This window comes from Stigmatopora nigra, chromosome 17, assembly GCF_051989575.1.
Source record: "Stigmatopora nigra isolate UIUO_SnigA chromosome 17, RoL_Snig_1.1, whole genome shotgun sequence".
NCBI classification, from domain to species: Eukaryota; Metazoa; Chordata; class Actinopteri; order Syngnathiformes; family Syngnathidae; genus Stigmatopora; species Stigmatopora nigra.
This window is the reverse complement of record NC_135524.1, coordinates 2,176,344-2,196,297: the sequence shown is the minus strand read 5'-3', so window position 1 is coordinate 2,196,297 and position 19,954 is coordinate 2,176,344. Positions and strand designations below refer to the sequence as shown.

Here is a 19,954-nt window from a genome sequence, read left to right as displayed (position 1 = left end):
TCATAACATTTTGTTTTTAAACAACTTTTTGGTCCAAAAAAGAAAAACTAAAACAAAGCCTTCATTTGAATGCAAAAAAATGAGATATGTCCAAAAATAGGCTAAAGTTGGAATGCTAATATTGTGTTATTAAGATAAGTTGACAATTTAATGGGGAAAAAATGGTGGTGAAGGCGGATGACATTTTTTTGAGTGTTTTTTGATTTTACCTGGCCTGAAAAGTGGCATGTCACAAAACACTTTTTATGTCAAAAATACATATTTATGGAAACATTTTAGTATAAAAAAGGGCATACATAACTCTTATCTGTGTAGTATTTGGGTACAACTCCAAAATGTCATCTCAGACAAAGCATTGAATCCATAAAACTGTTTTTTCTCATTGGAAAGTTGAATGCTAGCCTATTATTGAACCAAAAACAATGGCTGCCGGCCCTCCGCTATCCATATTGCAAGATGTTATTGTTTTTACGGTTTTACTTCCTAGTTGGAATTGTCAGGCCTAGTAAAATTGGGCTAGATGCCCATATTTTTGCCAGTGTAAATCTAGTTAGCGCCTCGACAAGGTCACCGTCATCACGCGACACGCGGCTTCCAGGGCACAATCAACAGCATCCCGCCCGGCAAAACATAAACAAGAACGGCAGCGAGAATGCGGCGAGTGGCCCCCGCCCACCCGCCCGCCCGGCGTGATTATTTCTTCTTTCTCTCCCGGCTCTCCAGCAGGGTCCACTCCTGGGCGTCTGACACCTTCTGGCCTTGAAACGGGCTCTCCGGTGGGGGGGAGGAAACTTGCAGACAAGGCGCTAACACCCTCTCAGACGCGCCGCCACATCCAAGCTGTGCTTTAATTGTGAGGTATGTGTACAAGTGTGTATAAGTGTGTATTTTGGTGTGTGTATGTGGCGAGTCAGTGCATGTTTTGGCTGAGGTGGCAACCCCCCCAAAAAAATCAACATCTAGTATATTGAAGGAAATTGTAGGATTAAAAGGAGGAATTTTACAAGAAAAAATAGAATTTGTAATTTTGCAACTTGGATTTTTTCTATATGTAAAATAATTAATGAATGAATGGTAAATCAGCAAATATTATAGTAGTAATATTTTGTATTCATTCATTTGTTTTAAATTGTTCCAAGTTGTTAAGTTATTGTTGTATTTTTGACCTAAAAAAATACTATATTTGGTAGATTTACTATTATATTTTAAAAAGGCCTTGGAAAAAGGTCACAAAAAGTTAAATTTTTAGAAAAATAAGTCATTTTTCAGTTTAGAGGGTTCATATAATTATCCCAAAGAAAATGGTCTATTTTGGAGGTTGTAAAATTCAATTACATTTTCTTTCAAGATCAAATTTCCTACTATGAGAATAAATCTACATTTCAAACAAAACAAAAAAGTCATTCTTTTATCCAAGGTTTTTTCCTTGAAAACAAAAAAAAATAATTTATGGAAGAAAACTTACCATTAGAATCAAGTGTAATATTTCAAAACACAATTGACAAAATAAAATCATCTATCTTAACAATAAATTCCCATTAGGGAAAACTAAAGTTCCCCCTATTGCAATAAAAAAAAAACATCAAGCTGATCATTAAAAACAAATCTAAAAAAGATCATGCTCTTCCAAGGAAACTCGACACATTTTCAATTAAAAAGAAAGCTTTTATAGTGACCGGGAAGTACTTTAACAAGCAAACAAACCACACAAATTTAATAGCAACCAAAAAAAAAAGCCTCCCTAGCCAGTATAGCTTCGAAACTGAGATTGCTGGAATGGGGGGGAAAGTGTTGAGGGGGGGTTCCTTCATGTTGATAAATCATATCCTCTGTTCAGCCTTGTGTTTATCTCCAGCTGTCAGTGGAGCATGGAGCTTGCGATATCACGTACACACACACAAACACACACACATGAAGTCACAGTAGGATACCTGACTTTTGTGTGTGTGTGTGTGTGTGTGTTTTTTGTGGTGTCCAGAGATAGTGGGCTCCGTCCCGTCCCACCAAAAGCCTCCCCAACAAAATCAAGTGTGTTTGTGTTGATTACAGCTTCATTAATAATGTCTCCGCCCCCTTTTTTTGTTATACCTCGCTTTCTATCAAGGCATCAATCTGGACGTCCATGAAGAAAAGCACTTGCATAATTTAGTCATTGGTTTCCATTGACTGACCTGGACTTACCAGTGCCGGTGTTGGATGTCCCATTTGTTATGATTGGAGAATATGAATTCATTCATAGAGTCAAAAATTGATTTGAAAGAGCCCCCAAAATTATAGGAATAGATCATACGATGGTTAACGGCCTTTTCGGTCAAAGTGGAGGTAGAGCACCCTCTGTGTGCATAGTGAACGATGCCTTCAAAGACATCTAGTCAGTTTAAATTTCCTCAATTTGGATGAGATTAATTCATACTTCAGATCATGAATAATCAATGTACCTGCTTAAATTCAAATGATTGGACGTTGCTATCACTGCTAGCAAATGTTTGTTTTTCTTCAATTGAACAATGAGAGAAACTAGTTTCATGCTTTTTAAATCGGTCTCCCAGGATGACATCATCAGTTGCTATGCACATATTAAATGGACTCAAAATCTGCAAAATTAGGAAGAACATTTTAGAATTGGCTCACATCCTTGAGTGCAATATGCCCATCATCAAATGTTTTTTTGTTTTTTTCCTCCCTTAGGCGCCAAGTGACACCAAATTTTGTTTCTGGAGCACGCTCTTGTCGTTTAATGGGAAACGCCCAGCTCCGGGTGGACGACCATCTGCCACCACAGGCCACGTGTAAAAGAGGAAAAGAGGAAAAAAGAGGAAAAGAGAAGAGGAGATGAGATGGACAAGAGCTCTGAATGGAAATGAGTGGCAGGTGTGTTCAAAAAGGGGGGCTTGGGGAGGAGGGGTGTCGCGGCAAAAGGTCCGCTAGGGTTAATAACACGGTGGCGGCAACGGGAAATGCAGCCAAAGATGAGCGGCAATTTTTGGGGGGGAGGTTTGTTTAGTCACGTTTGGCTGGCCCCAACCGTTAAAATCAATATTTGGCTATCAGCGACCAATCACGTCGTGGCAGAGTGCTCACTTGACCGCCCAACTCTGCCCCCCCATCCCCACGCTAGGTTTTAATCAACACTTGAGTTGATGGCGCTCGCTGCCTTTTTACGCTCACTTACTTAGCACGCAAAGAAAAACAATTAGTGCACCAAAATTGTCATTCGTGACATTAATTAAAAAGAAGACCGATCCGGTCACGTGATTTTCGGTTTTAGCTTTTTGGGACAAAAAAAAATGTAGTCTTGTAATGGAAATAGATTTTACCGGGAAAAACTTCTGTGAGATTAAACTTTTTTTTTGATTGAAAATAGGTTATCAATTTGACCTTTTCTGAGAAAACCTAATTTAAATCACCTGCTTTAAAGTTATACTTCATGTTAAGTGAAAAAAATAAAATAACTGCAGTAATGTACAAAATAGAATGAATTTAGGTTCTCAAAACATATTTTTTTTGTAGTTATCGCAACCAAAACATTTTTTCAGCAATTCTGGTTGTGACGTCACCATCCAAATCAATGTGTAGCATTCTAGTGCTAGTGATAGTTAGCATGCTATCAAAAATCCCCATCCCATTCTGCCTCTTCTTTTGGAAGATTTTCTTAATGGGCGGAGCCTAAACACAGTCCGCCATCCTATTTCCCGACTTCCATTGACGGCGACGAACGCTCATTTCCTATCAATGTCAGCCAATGACAACGATGGCGGCGACCCACAGGCCCAGCTAAAAAAAAAGGGGGGGGACGACGGCCTTATCTATGCCTGGCGGCGTCTGACTGTTAACCCTTGGTGCAAAAAAGAAGCGCATCATTTGGGTACATTGATTGGAACGGCCAGTGAACTTATTATGCATTAGAGCGCGGTTAGAGCGCGGTTAGAGCGCGGTTAGAGCGCGGTGTCAACGCCCTGGCAGGGCCAGATAGTCGCCTTATCTGCCACTCTACCTGATAAGACGCAACACGGAGGCGGTGGTGGCGGCGTAGGAAGGCGCTCATGTTTTTTTTCTTCTCTCCTCTCTCTCCCTCTCTTTCTCTCTTTGGCCGTCACTCATTCCCTCCGCCCTCATTTGCATTTGCCTCAATTCCATTCGCCACTGTCCACTGGTCCAGTGCCTTTCTCTTTTTCTCTCTCATCCTCACCACGCCACCTCCTCCCTCCCTCCCTCCCTCCCTCCTTCTCGCGTACGCCTCCTCTGGAGGGGAGGTCACGGGGGAGACAATGCAAACACGGGCCGTGTGAATGGCGAATGGGAAGAGGACAGCTGTTGGAGATGACAGCGATGGCTGTTAAAACGCAATCTGTCTCTCTTCCCGCCGGCCTGTTGCGGCGAAGGCGGGCGCCGATCCTCCTCCTCTTCATCTTCCTCCTCCTCTTCCTCCCAACCCGCCGCCACAGACTCACACTTCACGTTCACACCTTTTTGACTGGGAAAATAGGACACAAAACAACAGGGGGTGTCCAAACTTTTTTTTTTGTTGACATGGGCCGCTCTCCAAAAAAAAACCTGCCATTGATGGTGATAGGCGTCCATTCTATTTTGATCAGGGAGGGTGAACTGTATATAATTAATAGTGCGGCGTAAAAACTCAAAAATACTGTTTTTGGTTTTTATTGTTAAGGTATTTTTTGCAGGATTTAAAAAATATATATATAACACAATGTTCCATGTTTTTTGCTTATGCATTTTTTTGCAGTTTTTTCGATTTTTCAAGGGTTGGACTATTGGAAATTAAATGGGGAAGTTTTTTTGGCACATTTTGGTCAATCAGTACATTTTAGACCAAAATGGTAAACAACTTTTGCGTACTTAAGAATGTGAATTTGTAAATGATGTCAATCAGATCTAATCAAATGGAGGATGCTGATTTCCAGGCATTTTTTTGGGCCCTACAATTATTTTTTTGCGTGCCTTATGTTGAAACTCCTTCCAGTCCCAATAGATTGGAAGTCTATCACCGTCAATGGCAGCCAATGATGATAATCACAGATTGAACGGGAGGGGGTGTGCCTCCTTGCCCCTCCCTCCACTTTCGCTCAGGAAGCAGAGTTCACGGGTCATCCCAGTGACAGGGCCTGAGTCGGGAGATAAGAGGGGGCCAGAATGGCTTTACGGCAAACGTGGATGGACGGAGGGAGGGAGGGAGGGAGGGCGAGCGAGGGTGGCTTGTGAGGGTTTGTGGTTTGGGGGGGGGGGGGGGGGGGAGGTTTGAGGTGTGGGGGGCGCTCCACCAGCCCACGACTCGGGGAGGGGGGCTAATCTGCCACGGTTTGAAGTAATAATACATTGCTGATAGTCATCACGACACGCAGGCTGAGGAGGAGGGGCCGGGGTTGGGGTGGGGGGGGACGGGGGGTTGCCGCGTTCAAAGACATCCAGCAAACACAAATACAGAGCCCAAGCTCATTTTTATTCCCGCGTCGTCTCGCGCTGTAAATCACAAGCCCCCACCACCACCCTCCAACACCACCCTCCAACACCCTCCCTCCCCACTCCCTCTCAATCCAGCCTGGATATCAGGCCTGTGCAGAAGTACTCGGGCCGGCTGATAGCGGGTCCTTTGGGGGCTGGGGGGGGGGGGGGCATAGTGGGGAGTGGGGGGGCACGGCTAGGTTGAGGCTACGCCAGCTTACCGTGCACTCTCAGATATAGAGTTCAAGGGTCAGGTGGCTGGCGAGATGCGGATTGACACTTGCGATGAGGTTTTTTTTAGGGGGGGGGTGTCAATCTGTTTGTGTGTGGGTGGGTGGGTCATTTATTGTGGTGATGCAATGGAAAAAAGGACTGTAGTTGGATTTCATACACATTTGTGAATGATCATTCATATCAAAAGTGGATAATCGTTAGCATTTTAGCTTGTGCTTCTCCATAATCCAATTAAACATACTTTTATTTGTACTAAAGTTCACTTAATAAGTTTGTTTCTCTCGGGTAGGCAAAGTAAGTTATATATATTATGTAAAAGACTGTATATTTATAATATATAGTTATTTCTGTGTGTAATTTAGTCCCCCCAGGGTAAAAAAAAAAGAGGTTTAGTGATTGGAAGCAATTACAAGTGTAATAGGATGCATGATAATGGAAGTGTAAAAAAAAGTCGTCTTAGTTGCTTTGATTTTAAGGAAGAGCGAGATTTTTTTTCTTTATTTTTTGTGGCGTCTCTCCCGTCGCGATCAACGTGGCCGCTAAATAACGGAAATTGCTTTTTTTCCCGTTTAATGCCGCCATGTGGCTCGCTGGCGTTTTTGCACCTGAGACGTAAGAGTGCTTCTCGGCGGGCGGCAAATTGTCACTTTGCCGCCACGCCGAGCGCGCCCCCGCCAAAAAATGGCGCTCCCATCGTGCAGAAATGGAGGAAGATCATTTGTTTCTTGATGACTTCTTTTTTTACAAGCGCACACAAACATTTATGTGCTGTGATGCTGTTCCGGCAATTTTCCCAGCGCTCGTAAAAAAATAGCAAAAAAAATGCGGTCAAGTTGGACTATAAAGACTCATCTCCATGTACCTTAATGTATATTCGCGAATAGATATCTTACCATTTTGCTCAATCATAGTTTCTCGCTTTTTTTTCAAGTTAAAATATTCAAAGTGTTATTTTAATCGCACTTTATGGTTATGTTTTTAGGGTCACTTAACATATAACACTTGTACTTACTACTAGGCTATGTACTATTATTTATTTATGTACTATTGGAAATGTATATATATGTATACATATGTATGTATACATATGTACACATGTATATGTATACAAATGTACACATGTATATGTATACATATGTACACATATGTATATGTATACATATGTACACATATGTATATGTATACATATGTACACATATGTATATGTATACATATGTACACATATGTATATGTATACATATGTACACATATGTATATGTACACATATGTATATGTATACATATGTATGTGTATATATATGTATGTATATGTATGTATATATATGTATATATATATATGTGTATTTGTATATATATGTATATGTATATATATATATATATATATATATATATATATATATATATATATATATATATATATATATATGTGTGTATATGTATGTATATACATATGTATGTATATGTATGTGTATGCTACCTTCCTATATATAGCATTACTAGTACATTATGGCATTTAGTGATGCCTTTTTTTATTATTAATGACTAATAATACATGGTAAACTTGAAAAAGAAATTTGCAAGTTAATTTTTTTTAAGTCCCAAATTTACAAGTGACATCAATCATCCCCTTGCAATTTCTCGCCCAAATTTGTATTTGTGAGATAGTCAAGATCCCACTTACGCCCCTGTTAAAAAGTCCTCCCAAGGCCCACCCCCCCAACTTTTGTCCACCCATCCCCAATTTGTTATTGAGTCAATTTCTCCTAAAGTCACAGACCATCATTTTTTTCTCCCGTCATTCCTCCACTTTTTCCTTTTCCCTCCCCACTTTTTTTTTCACTCCCTCTTTTCTCTCACGCCATTTCAGCTGCCTCGCTCTTATCTCGCCGTTGCCGTCCCCAGTAATTATTATTATGTGCCGGCGAGATAATTCGCAAGCCGCGAGGAGGGCGAGAGAGAGAGAGAGAGAGAGAGAGAGAGAGAGAGTGAGTGAGTTGTAGGCGGGGATGGGGGGGGGGGGGACGGTTAAAAAAAATAATAAAAAGGGGGATGAAAGAAACAGTAGCTGTGGCTTCCTGGGCTGTGCTTCTCTTATCTGACCTTGGGCAGAGCCACTTATTGTTAGGCAAATCGCATGTGCAGAAAAATGGAGTGGAGCGCTTGCAAAAAGGGGGGGACGGGGGGGGGGTGGAGATGGATGGAGAAGAAAGTAGAGAAGGAGGAGGCGGCGATAGGGTGGGGGGGAAGACGCTGGATGGAGGTGTGCAGGCAGGCGGGCGTACACTCGGGCTAAAGGAGATAGCAAAAGAGGCGGGAGGGAGTTTGTTTGAAGAAGAACAGCAGTGAAAGCAAGAAAATGGGCTCCCCAAAAAAATCATTTTTACAGCTTAGCAAAAAAAAAAGGGAGAAAAAAAAACGAGGGGTGGGGGGGCGAGGGAAGTATCCCGTTGTCATTGCCCAGGGAGGTAGACCACGTCTGCGGTCATATCAAATCAATTCAGGCGCCGTCTCTGCCGCCGCGTCTGCCGTGTCTACGCCGACTTCCCGCGTCACACTTCATTTCCGCACCCCTTAAAAGTCTTGCGTTTTGCACAATGACCAGTCTTCAAAGAAATGACAACTCGCTCGTAAGTCGGGAATGCGTCGTATGTCGAGGTAAAAGTGACAGTACTTTGAATGGTAATTGTCACCAAAAGTGCTTTTCGTTCAACCAAAATAGTGGTTAGTAAATATCAAGTCCATTTGAACTGGGAACAAAAACCTAATAATAAGTGCTGGAGTACACTGATTCATTGGATTGGATAACTTTATTTATTCATCTTGTATTCGGGAAATATTGTTGTCATGACATTTTAGACATAAATAGATTGGTTATAAGTAAATTCATAAATAAATACTTGAATAAATGTATATATAAATAAGATTGTTGCTGATATGTATATGTACACATACAAATACTTGTACATACACATGTATATATACATACATACACATAGATGTACATCATGTAGGTCTTAACACTCACTTTTCATTCTCACTCATTCTCATTTTTAATCTCACTTTTAATCTCATGCACTCCATTTAACTTCATTCTCTCCATTCCTTCACAGCAATTCTCCTCCAATCAGAGGACAGCAGCAAAGGTCCACCATCCACATCCATTCTATTTTGACCGCCGGACCTCCCCAGCCAACATGGATTTGGACACCCATCGACGACCACCAAACGAGGTAACCACACCACGACTTTTTGAGTGCGCGTTTGTCCTTTTTTTTTTGGCGACTCGTTAAATCAGCCGTTAAAAAGCAGTGGCGCCGCTACTTCTGCCAGAGAATCGGCGAGTAATCTTTACAACTCGCGCTGGCGAATCAACGCATCTGTGCCATCAACTTAATGGCGCGGGGGGCCTGATGTTCCTCGCCGTTGTAGGAAAGGCGCAAGGGGGGGGGGGGGGGGGTCGCCCGGTCGGGTCCGCCGCGTGACGTGTGGCCGCCACCGCCGTGGTCGTAGCTCAAGTCCTTTTAATTACAAAGCCATTGGCGCTGTCCTTCTGGCAGATTTAAGAGCAGCCCGATAGTTTCTTCGGCCCCAGATGTCCTTCACGTGGCCGTTTGTGCCAATAGTTGGAATATTTGTAGTCCATTGTGGGAGTTTTGTCATGAATGGAAGATACAAAGTACATTTTTGTAATTCACTTCAATGCCAAATTTGGTTTAGGCGCCCTAAAAACCCAATATGACTCTGGTATGATTCTGGTTTGGATTTCATTAAAAAAAATATATATATATATATATTTCTAATTTCCACCCCTGAGCCAGTTTGACTTCGCAATATAGTATTATAGAACAATATAGTAACCATATCTCTCCCCAAAAAGTCTCCGGCAGCCTGAAAAAGACGCAGAATTTATCTTATTCCAGCTTGAAGAAGCCATTTTACGCTCATTTTGTCCAATTATGCTCAAAGCCAGTTTGATCAAATTTGCTAGATGCAACTATCCTCACCAAATAGTCTCAGAAAACCCCCTTAAAAAACCCACTTTTGTTAGGATTTTACAAATCCTCCCAAAAAAACGACCTAATCCGTCAGTTTTACTTGTCATCTTAAAATTTGGTGAACATATCCATCACCAAAAAAAAAATACACCAAAAACTCTCCAAATCAAATTTTGTTGAGTCGCCACCTTAAAACCCATTTCTCACATCCCACCATTGAAATCCCTGAATCCCCACGTCGACCCACCTCGTGGCCCCCCGTCACCCCCGACGACCACCCCCCCTCCCACCCTTGTCTTTTTGGGGGTCTTGTCGCCTGCTGCTCAATTGAGCTTCTTTAAGAGAGGAACAAACAAGCAAAACATTTGAGGCTAATGAGGCCACCTCCAGGAACACGACCACTGAAAAGGAGGCCTTGTGTACCTACGCCGGATTGAGCATTAAGAGTAGAAAAGCGGGCCAAAAAGAGGATTTGCGGAATGAGCTGTGATCTGATGGAGTGGATTGAGTCGTCGTCATCGCCGTCTCCACACACAAAAATGGGGCCCGCTCAGCCGTGCTCACTTTTTTCTTTTCTTTTCATTCCTTTTCTGGCCCTTTTTTTTAGGTCGTTCCCACACTGTGACAGGTGACCCCAATAGGGTGCTGGGGATCTTTGTCACTGGCCCAAAAGAGCCTTAAAGCTACGGCGTCCTCCAAATAGCTCCGATAGATTTTTCTTGATATTTACTTAAGGAGCAGATATGTCACTTTCCTGACTGTTTTTATAAAACAAACTAAAGAGTCGGTCGGGGTCAAAGGCAGTCATGGATAAAAAGTCCATGTGTTGTTTTAATCAAATACAAGCCACGCTAGTAATTGTTGATGCCGCGGCTGCCAAGCTAATTAACCTCCTTCCGCGGTGGCGTTTTTTTTCCTTCCTTTTTTTTTTTTATTCTTGGTCTTCTTTCCTTCTTAATTCCTCACGACCGCTTCATCCCTGGTGGGTGAAAAGAGCTCGGCTTTTCTTTTTTTAGCTGCCAGGCTCTCGCACATCATTTAGTACTTTTTGCCCGCAGGGACTTTTTTATTCTTAGGAACGAGAGCACCATGTCACTTGCCTCTCTCTCCCAGTACTTTTTTTCCCGTTTAAACATAGGCAAAAAGCCAAAAATAATAGATAACAACAGCGAAAAAATGGATAAAAACAAGTCTGTTGTTAAAAAGCTATCATAGCGTAAACTACAACACCACCTGTTGGATCGGAGGCTCTAAGCAAGACGAAAAAAAAAATAAGACTTCTTTTTTTGGAGCCATTCCGAGGGGACGTTTCCAGTTTAGCTTAAAAAAAAGAGGTTCTTCGTCCAAACCTCCTCATTGTGTAGCGACTTCATTAATTAGCTGTTTCTGCCACGGCATAATGGCCACAGCACGCTAAATAGATTAGCCCCGGAAGTTGATTTATCGTCAGCGCTTTGGCAAACCCCCCCATCTCCCTCCCGGTTTATCGCAAGCCTCTGACAACCCCCGAGGCATTCTTCAGTGGAGATGCTATAGGACGCGCTACAAAAAAACCCGCACGGGGCCCATCAAAAGCCACCCAGCCGATAAGGTGCGGGAAATTTAAAGGGGGGGGGAGGATGCGAGGGTCTTTAAACTAGTGTAGTCTTTATTTTTATTTTTTGCTCATTAGGAATTCATTTCAGTCTCTGTGGAGCTTGATTTTGTACATCGATGTTTCTTTCAAGGGAAAAAATACAATTTAGCTTTGTTAAGATTAGGAATTATTGTTGCCCCATGTAGGAAACGGCCATTTTTTTTGGTAGAAATCGTTTATTTGGATGTCAGTGCCTGTATTTGTACCATGTTTGGCTTCCATTCCATTCCTGCTTGTTCATTGGCCCTTCAAGGAAATTCAAGGATGCCCCAAAAACCAAGAGGAATTCACCTGGAAATCCTCAAAAAACATTGTCCCTCAAAAGGAAGAGAAAATGACCCAAAAATTTGCCAAATGTGACCTGAAAGTCACCTAAAATGGAGGTTAGAAAAAAATAGATGACCCAAATTGAACTGGTTTGGCCCACAAGAGCTCCAGTTGACATTATGCTCATGTGACCCGCCAATCACACTGGAGTTCGACACCCCAAATGGGAGGAAAGCAGTCCTCCAAAAATATCCTCTCACATGACTTTTTTTCAAAACGCAACGGATTGTCTAACAAATCCCAGAAGCCCACAAACGTGAACGCCATGACATTTACATGACTTGTGCGTGCCAACAGATAACGCCCTTACCCAATACCCAATACAACCCCCCCCCCCCCCCAGGCACCAAAAAACTCAACATTTTCCATCATTCCAACCACAAACTAATAAAGTTTTCTCTCCCCTGAAAACACTTAATCCAGAACCTGTCTGTTTGTAAGATGCCGACCAATACGAGGATTACGTGGACGTCCAAGGTGCCGGACTCAGTTGATTAATCCCCCCCTCCTCTTTTTAAAAAAAAGAAGGACAACTCTCCAATCAAAGGCGGGGGTGGGGGGGTCTGACGCAAATCCCCTTGTTGCTCCAGCAAGGGCGTGAAAGCCACGAGGGGAGCCGTCTTTTGTGCACACAAAGGCCACCCTAACGCGCTTTCACCGCCGCAACAAATGAGAGCTCTGTTTTTCGGGGAGGGGGGGGGGGGGGCGTTCAGTGGGGGCGCCATGCCATGAAAAACCAGCCAAGAAGAGGTGCGAATAAGATGGCCATTCATCTCCCCGCCGGCTTTGCGCTAATTCCCCCCGCCGTCTCCCTTTCTTGGCGGCCTAACAACAAACAGGAAAACAGTGGCGCGCGGGCGGGTTGCCGGGTGGGTTGCCGGGCGGCTTTACAAGCCCACGTGTAATCCTTTGCCACTTCTGACCCGCCACCGCCGCGTAAGTCCCCGACCTCCCTATTCAGCCGTGGGGATGTATGACTAAAGGACGGGTGACCCCCCCTCCCCGACCCCTGGCCGCGTACACATTGGGACCCCCGCTCGCCCAGACCCTCCAAAAGAGGAGCCGGGCCTAAAGAATTCAAAAAAGGAGGGCGACTCTTAAGTAGGGCCCGGGCCTGATCGTGTTTCTTTTCTCCCACCATTTAATTCGTCTTTAGAGGCCATCTCGTTAACACGATCTTCTCTGGCGGTGAAGGGAAAAGAGAGAGACCCCCCCCCCCCCCCCTCCGCCCCCACCCCCCGACTTCAAAGGTCCCTGCCGCCGCCGACCCGGCAAAGAAAGTCAGGGCTTTTCTTCCATTGAACGACGTCTGGCTTGCCGCGTCCCCAGAAATCATCTCACTTTCTGTCGCTGTTTTGCATTTGAAAAAGGACGTAATTAGCCAGAGGCTGCCAAGAGGATGGGAAGTTGTGGATGGACCAATACTCAAACTCCGCCTCCCCCCCCCCCCTATCGCCCTTACTTCCTAGTACCACGCCACAGGGCTCGCCCCACATTCCAATCTGAAAAGATAAACCGCAGTAGTCCACTTTCCATTTATTGACGGCAAAGACTGGTACATGTCCAACCAAGCCGTCTGAACGCCGCCATGGAATTGTAATCCGTTTGTGTTGGCTTTTTCATGGCTGTCGGCAAAGTCTATTGGATATAAATAGCTCTCATTTAGGGTGCTTTCTTGGCAAATGTTCAGGGAGATTAGAAAAAAAAATGTTTTTCCCCCGTTTTACTTGAAATTGAATGGATGTCCATTTCAGTCAATGGCAGACTAAAAAAAATGCTTTTCAAATTGTCATCAATAGCCAGGGCAATTAATTTGTACTTTTTAAATCATTAATTACGATTAATTATGTATTCTTTATTTGTAGTGCTTATTCTGACAAGATCCGGAGGGGTGCTGGAGCTTGTCCCAGCAAGAAAGCGGAGGCCAAATTGGTGGCTAGCCAAAAACAGTGAGTTTAATGAGACCTATTTAATCTTTCAATTTTAGTTCTAAATGGATTGGTCGCCTATTGGCAAGGGACCAGTCATTTTTTGGGTTGAGATTAAAATTTTGATTGATATTTATCATAAATTCCATTTTTATTTCAATTGAAATAGTGGAGAATTTTCCTTCAAATAGTGGCTACAGTTCAGCCATGTTAGGAGAAATAAAAATACTTAATTTCAGATCAGATTTTGATTGCAAATCTACATATTAACGTCAACATTAACAATTTAGACCACCAAACTCAGTCAACAGCATCTTTTCTGTAATCCAAATAGCGTAAATATGCCCCCAATTGCGCCACCCTTTTCCCAAATCCGCCCCAACAAGCGAGATTTCCCCAAACAACGTCGTCCTCCCCTCGCCTGCACGCTTTTGTGCGACATTCCAACATTGTTCCACATTGTTCCCGCCAGAGAAAACGACTTTGGACATTTAGGATTTGATTTAGTTGTGCGGGCCAACAACGTCAGCACCCACAAAAATCCCATCAGGCTTATCCCCCCCCCTGAACGCCGTGTGTTTTATTCTCCCGGCCCGCGGTGTGGCTTTCCATCGGCGGGCCCCGCTCCACGCCATATTTCAATAATCTACACGTAGCGTGTCGCCCGAAGGCGCGGCCCGCCCGCTCTAACGGCGGCGGCGGTGGCGTATCGAAAGGTGCGCTGTAATCCTGGAATATGCAGAGCGGCGAGGAAAAACTCATTCCCTCCTGGCGCCCATCGGGATCTTAAGCCCCCCTCCCCGATGCCGTAGATAGGGGAGGGAGGCCTTATCTCGGCCGCCACACACGCATCGGCGGCGTCCTCGCCGAGCGCGTTTTGCACACAGCTGCTTCTCCGCCACACGCCACAGCGGCGAGGGAGGAGCTAGCGTTCGATCACTCCATTGTTAGCGCCCCCTTTTTCTTCATTTATCCTCATTTAAGGCGTCGGGTCAGATGATCACTGGGGAGCTAATGCGCCCTGATGTTTGCGTAGCATGCACACAGACTTTTTTTCTTGGGGGGGGGGGGGGTGATATGGTGTATATAGACTATACAAGACTGTAAAAAAATATATATGTTGTTTTTTTGGCTCCAGATACCGATTACTAATGCACTTTATATTCTTTTCAAAATATGCTAAATAATTATTATTGTTTAAAAAATCTCATGTTCATTGTGCAGTTAGTCAATGGCGTTGTAGTACGAGTTAGCTTAACATATGGGCTTTGTCAGTGTTGCTAAATCCTGCCTAGTGTTTTTGACATGTATGTTCTTTGCTATTTAAAGTGGAGGCTCTAATATGGTAAATATGGATGCTAAATAAGGGTAAAAACTGCTCGGAACAGGATTTTTAGATATTAACAACAGCAACAAAACCAATGACGTCTAATGCCTAATTCATTTTTTTTTTCTTAGAATGGAGGGCACAACTTTCAAATAATACGCTACCAAAATTCAAAAAGTACATACAGCGATGCATTATTATTAATGGGGAAGCTTTAAATCTCATTGTTTGTTTGTTTATTTCGTAGTATTAGCCGATATTGATACCCAAAATGTAATGTAATAGAATTTTTCAGCTAACATTTATTTTATAGTATACAGTTTTTTAGTTAAATCAGACTTGCTATTTTAAAATCATCTTTTTCATCCAATAATCCAGCCCTTTAAATCTAATATTCCCGTCGTCACTTTCTACCTATTTACCATTTTTCCTGGCCATGTGTATATAGCTTCCATCCCATCATTTCTTCCAATATTTTTCCTCATTTCCCCCATTTTTAAAATTTCATGAAGCAAACACCAAAGCAAACATGATTTGCAGCGCCCCAACTTTTCTTCCTGAGAAAAAAAACACACTTCAAATAAGGTTTGGCATAAATGATGAATTGAGGAGGCTCCGCCCCCACCCCGAGGGTCCCACTTGTTAGTTTAGTCTGTCTCTCCCATGTTTGGGTTGTCTGCACTGTATAGCACTGTTTACCCAAGCTTATGTCAGCCGTAAACGTCACTTTCTTCCCGACCCGTCCAAATGGACGGTGCCCATTTCGGGGGGGCCCCCCTGGCGACCCCCCCAAGGCGCATATGGCGGGCTTCTCGTCAATACAGTAGATGGCGTGCTTGATAGTCTACGCTGTTGACTCTGGGTGGAAAAGCATGGCGGCGTGTTTGCTCTCGTGCTCCAGTGGCGGGCCCGGCCAATTGGATGGGATTTTTGGGGGAAGGTGGAGGATTTTAGGGGGGCTGTTTGTCTGCTTCCAAATGTATTGATCTCTCGCGGAAGGGGAAACATTAGCGACAGGTCAGGTTCGAATACGTTCTTCCCGACTAAGAAGGCGACCTCATTACTTGGCGCCCATTCTGTGAATGCTAAATATGAATTAGGCCAAAACGCCATCAAGATCAAGTCTTGGAAGTGTTAAAACCACCATGGAAATACATTTTTAATGTGAATTTAAAAAAAGGATTTAAGCAAGTCAACTATGCTTATTTAGCATCTTTCAATTGACCTAAAAATGTTAGCATTTGTTAGCATTATCGCCCTCATTTTTGTTTTTTTCCATTTGTCTTAATTTGTAAAGCTATTTTGTTTCATAAAGACCTCAAAATTGTTATTTTTTCCCCTTTTTTTCTCATTTTTTGGCTAGGAGTGGCGTCCCAAAATATTTGCCACTCATTCACCTGCCCTTGGCCCATTTGTCCGTCTGTCCATGAATATTGAAGAGCGACGTGCACGCGGTGGAGGTCTGGCCTGTCACGGCCAAATAGAACTTAATCTTTTCAATTTGGGGGTGCAAATATCCTCAGCGGCCCATGTTTGTTGGCCAGATTAATGAGGCTCTCGGCCCATAATCCTCCGCTGCTAATTCAAGTGGCCGCCGCCGCCGCGACGCTGACAACACATAGCCGCCTCAGATTATTTTTTTCGCCACAGCCGCCCGCCGCCGCCTCCTCCCCCCACGTCGCACCCCAACGACTTCTCGTCCTCGGGGGGGAAGAAGCAAGCAGACAAAATGGCTGAAAGGTTTTCACCATATCCCTTGTTTGTCATTGTTTAGAATTTAGTTTCATGTGGTAGCAAAATAAGAAGAAATGAGGATGTCTTGTCAGTTTTTTGGAGAAAAATTGAATAGTTTCATTTGACATTACGCATTTTTTTAGCTATTCATATTGGATGTTGTCATCAAATATAGTTTAATAGCAATTTTTTGTGCCATTGATAACATTGCATTTTTTGACTGCGAGAAATGAAACTTTTGCTAAAAGACTACATGTGGCTCTTGAGCCACATCCGGCTCCTAGCCAAAATTAATTTGCCTTATTTCATGTTTCCCTTATTTTTATTCCCTCCTAAAACACACTCAAATCCCATTCTAAACCAACAATAACTCATATTTTCAGAATAATTTGTCAAATTGGCCTTTTTTGCTGCAACTTCTGACCCAAATTGTGTCTTTTTTTACTCTGCCAGTCTCAACGTTTACATCTAACTTATTCGCCATGGAGACGTAAATATCTCACTTGGTCCTTTAAAAAAAAATGTTATTGTTTTGAAATTACAAATAATATTTGATTTCCCTCCCAGCTCCGCCCACCTCCATTTGTCTCTCACTGTTGTGAGGCACAACTCCGCCCTCCTTCGCACTGCCTGTTCTCTATTAGCACTGGCAGCTTGGGGGAGGCTGCCTGGCGTGTGACCCCACTCTGATTAATAGAGTAGGTATGGCCAAAGGTGCCCAAGTATCGGCCCCCCTAGAACCCCCCACCCTCCCTTGCATTACCTCATTAGAAGAGCCGCGTGGTGCGAGCTGGCTTTTCTCATTATACGCCAATGAAGAATAGTGAATAGTGACAATGCACACCTGTATGTCACCTGAACAGTGGGTTACATTCGAAGTGTGACTGGGATTTTTTTTCACTCCTAGTAGGATTAAACCTGGATTTTCCCCCCTGATATGCCCCAATTAGGTTTTAACACAAAAGATGTACAATTTGTGAGTATTTTTTTTTTTTGTTAAAGGGGACTGCCATGCAAAATTGACTCTTTGGATTTATTGTGTATGATCTAGTCGTTAAAAAGGCATTCATATTTTTTTTTAGCACCTCCTTTTATGCATAGTACCTCCCCTACTCTGACGTGCAAAACTAGCATCCATATTTGATGCACCTTGCAACAGTCTTTGTCCCTACTCTGACCCCAGTTCTGTAGAAAAGTATTTTTCTAAACAGATTTCCAGCCATTTGAGCCAGCCTCAGTCCTACAGCAAATTTCTATTAATTCTTATATGAAATTAAGGTCAAATTCTTATTTGAAATTGCACTAAGCCCCTATACTATGTCCAAAAAATAGGCCATACCCCATATTAATTGCCAAAACAATGCCAATTTTTTTTTTCTTAACATCCCAGCACCAACCAAAACAAAACCATATCCCAAAAGCCCCCCAAAAAATCCCCCCCCACACCATCCCAAGAATAGCCTTCATTCCTCATCTATTTTAAGGCCTCCAACACCTTGACCGCTTTCCCAAATCATCCCCCTTTTTATTCCAAAGCCTGTCCGGCCAGCCATTCTACCTCCTGAACCATCACTTTTTCAAAAGCCCACGTCTCAACCACGTTCCCGATTTGCTTAACGAGAGCAGCGAGGTGGCGCTGTGCCTCCGTGCGGGGCCAAAGAATACCCGGACCCCGCCCCCTCGTCCCCGGTGAGGTCGGCGGGGATGGAGGTGAGCGGCGCGGGAGGAGGAGGAGGAGGCGGCGACGAGAAAGAGAGAGTCCCTCAGGCGTGTCCGGGTTCTGATGGCTCCCCTGACAAGCTCCCGTGTAATGGCGTTGCACCCCTCCACCATCCCGCCATCCCAACCGCCCCCCACGCCCCCCCCCCCCCCCCCCCTTCCCCTCTCGCTCTCTGAGTGCTGTGAAATTGCCGAGCGGCGCTCTACAGCTGAGGACTCGCAGGAGACAAACGGCCTTTTAATTCAGAGCGCGGAGAGGTGACGGCGAGGGAGGCCCCGGGGGAGGGCTACCAATCAGACATCCATCACGCTAACCTCTCCCTCGGGAGTGGTCCTGCCAAAAGAGGTGCCCTGAAGGTGGTCGCTGCCGTCTTTAACGCCAAGGCAAAATTGCCCGCTCCGTTTTGACAGGAGAACAATGCACACGTTTAGATTCTTTATCCTCTGCAAAAAGTTCTATTCCGAGGAAATGACGTTTTTATGTTTTTTTGTGTTGACGTCCAATCTGGTTTTTGACTGAAGCGACCAGTCGAAAAGGATTGGTCGTCAATGGCAAATGCTAAGATGGGCCTACATTGGTGTTCCAGTTTCAATAAATTGGAGGGCTATTGTTGTTCTGTAATGAGTTCATTTTGGGTCACCTGCTTATTCATTTAGATGAGATTATGGGATGTTTTTGGGTCAGAAAAGAACCAGTGGAAATAAATGTGTTTTTGTCAAGTATAAGTAAGGTAGCTGAATTTGAATGATACCTTCCATTTCTGATGTGCTCTTGGTTGTCCTTTTTATGCAATCAGAAACTTTACTTGGACTCAATGGAAGCTTTTTGTGTTGTGTTTTTGTGCAGCTCTGAATTGGCCATCCTTCACGCTCGGTGTCAACCCTCCGCAAAAGACGCTTGTGTCAAGCACGCCTCTACCAGACAGCGCACGCGGGTAACATTTCTTACAGCGTGCATTTCCTCAGAGTGCACTTCAAATCATGCTCTCTTTCCTAACTTTGCTTTTGTTTAGGTCCAAATGATGAAATCAAAAAGCCTTTTGCTGTCCAAAAAAGGCCATCGCAACCCCCCCATCTCTCCCATCCAAGTCTAAAGGTAAGCCAGGGTCTTTTGCTCTAATTCACAAATTAGCATTAGCATCTTAAAACCAACAAATACCCAATTTTAGTGCTAAAACTGAGGGTTATTTTTATAATCAATTAATCTACTCTTTTAACTAACTCCTTGGCTGTCATTGACTTCGATAGATTTCCAATACATTTTCATAAAACAACATAAACAGCTTGTGAACGTTTCTAAGGTGAGGGTTTATTCTGCTAGCTTTTTCCTTCTGAAGCCCTAGAAAATGCTTCTAAATTTTTTTTTTTTTTTTGGACACAAGTTTCCCAGGTGTTACGCACCATCACCAACCTACCATCGATCCCCATAAACGTGAATCACGTCCGGGGGGGCTTGAGTTAGTTTCCATTCAGAGAGAAGTGCAGCAAGCGGAGGGAGTCCTTGAAAGAAGTCACTGAAAAATAACAGTTTAGGGCCTTTTTCTTTTAGCCAGGTCATTGCCAAGTCGTCAGGCAGAAACAGAAGGAGCCTACCA

At 43.6% G+C, this 19,954-nt stretch overlaps 1 protein-coding gene across 1 annotated transcript; it reads left to right on the top strand.

Annotated features, from left to right (window-relative positions):
• Positions 1-722: 722 nt before the first annotated feature.
• Positions 723-19,453, top strand: LOC144210978 (uncharacterized). Its single transcript, XM_077737949.1, has 5 exons — positions 723-858; positions 2,689-2,871; positions 8,804-8,923; positions 19,207-19,294; positions 19,373-19,453. The coding sequence occupies exons 2-5, from the start codon at positions 2,855-2,857 to the stop codon at positions 19,451-19,453; spliced, it is 306 nt and encodes a 101-aa protein (XP_077594075.1). The 5' UTR covers positions 723-858; positions 2,689-2,854.
• The last annotated feature ends 501 nt before the right edge of the window (positions 19,454-19,954 follow it).

Bases quoted from the DNA above. Each gene is read 5' to 3' on its own strand.
- LOC144210978 (XM_077737949.1), top strand. The intron at 8,924-19,206 runs GTAACCACACCA...GTTTTTGTGCAG, and splicing joins ATCGACGACCACCAAACGAG to CTCTGAATTGGCCATCCTTC. The intron at 19,295-19,372 runs GTAACATTTCTT...GCTTTTGTTTAG, and splicing joins CTACCAGACAGCGCACGCGG to GTCCAAATGATGAAATCAAA.